The sequence below is a fragment of the Penaeus monodon genome, chromosome 29 (genome assembly GCF_015228065.2).
Source record: "Penaeus monodon isolate SGIC_2016 chromosome 29, NSTDA_Pmon_1, whole genome shotgun sequence".
NCBI classification, from domain to species: Eukaryota; Metazoa; Arthropoda; class Malacostraca; order Decapoda; family Penaeidae; genus Penaeus; species Penaeus monodon.
In genome coordinates, this window is record NC_051414.1 from 24202491 (window position 1) to 24203289 (window position 799).

General features: G+C 31.5%; 1 protein-coding gene across 2 annotated transcripts in view; it reads right to left on the reverse strand.

The window, feature by feature from the left end:
• Positions 1-248: 248 nt before the first annotated feature.
• Positions 249-799, reverse strand: part of LOC119592050 (D-amino-acid oxidase-like) — a 7941-nt gene continuing 7390 nt past the window's right edge. For both annotated transcript variants that reach the window (XM_037940850.1, XM_037940849.1), the window contains exon 9: positions 249-746. In XM_037940850.1, the coding sequence (XP_037796778.1) occupies positions 624-746 (123 nt within the window). In that variant the 3' untranslated portion in view covers positions 249-623. The remainder of the gene's footprint in view (positions 747-799) is intronic.

Below are 799 nucleotides of genomic sequence, written 5' to 3' on the forward strand. Positions count from 1 at the left end.
ACAAAGAAAAAAGAAGAAATAGAGAATATTTCTTCTTTTTTCTTTGTTTCTTTGTCTTTCTTCCTTTTATTCTTTGTTTCTCCCTGATATTGGTGTCATCCAAAGAATCAACAGAGTAATCATTAAGTTTGCTATTGCTATTTCTCAATTCTTCATTTTTCATATCAGTAATGAAGAAATGTAGATTTTGTTAACACAGACCCCTCATATTGCTGTTCATATGGGTGTTTAGAAATAAATGTCAGAGAGGAATATTTTCCCATTTTAATTATTTATTCAGATGTTACAGCTCTGAACACTACAAAAAGAAGTCTTCACCGATTTCCTTAATTTTTAAAACCTTTAAGTTTTCACTATTGAGAGAAACTTGTAAATACATAACTTCACTGATAATAATTATGGTGTTTATACAGATTTCTGTATTTTACAAACATTAGTTATTAATATGATGTGAGAAGATGCCAGTCAGAATTTTAGAAATGCAAAACGTGTAGAAATATAACCCTATCCGTCCATCTTTTCTTGTTTCTTGGAAAGTAGTTAAGGGTGATAAATGACATAAGACTAACACTACATTAAGTCTTAAACATTAACAACTTCATTCATATTTCCAAAAAGATGCATTACAGTTTACTTGTGGGTCCGAAGTGCTTGTGGATCAGGTCTGCTGCAATAGAAGCTGCTTCCTTGCTACATCCCCAGAACATGGTTACTCCACAGCCACCATGCCCATAGTTGTGAACCACCTATAACAAATTAACATACAGATGTCATAATTATAATTATATTTTTGTCCAAG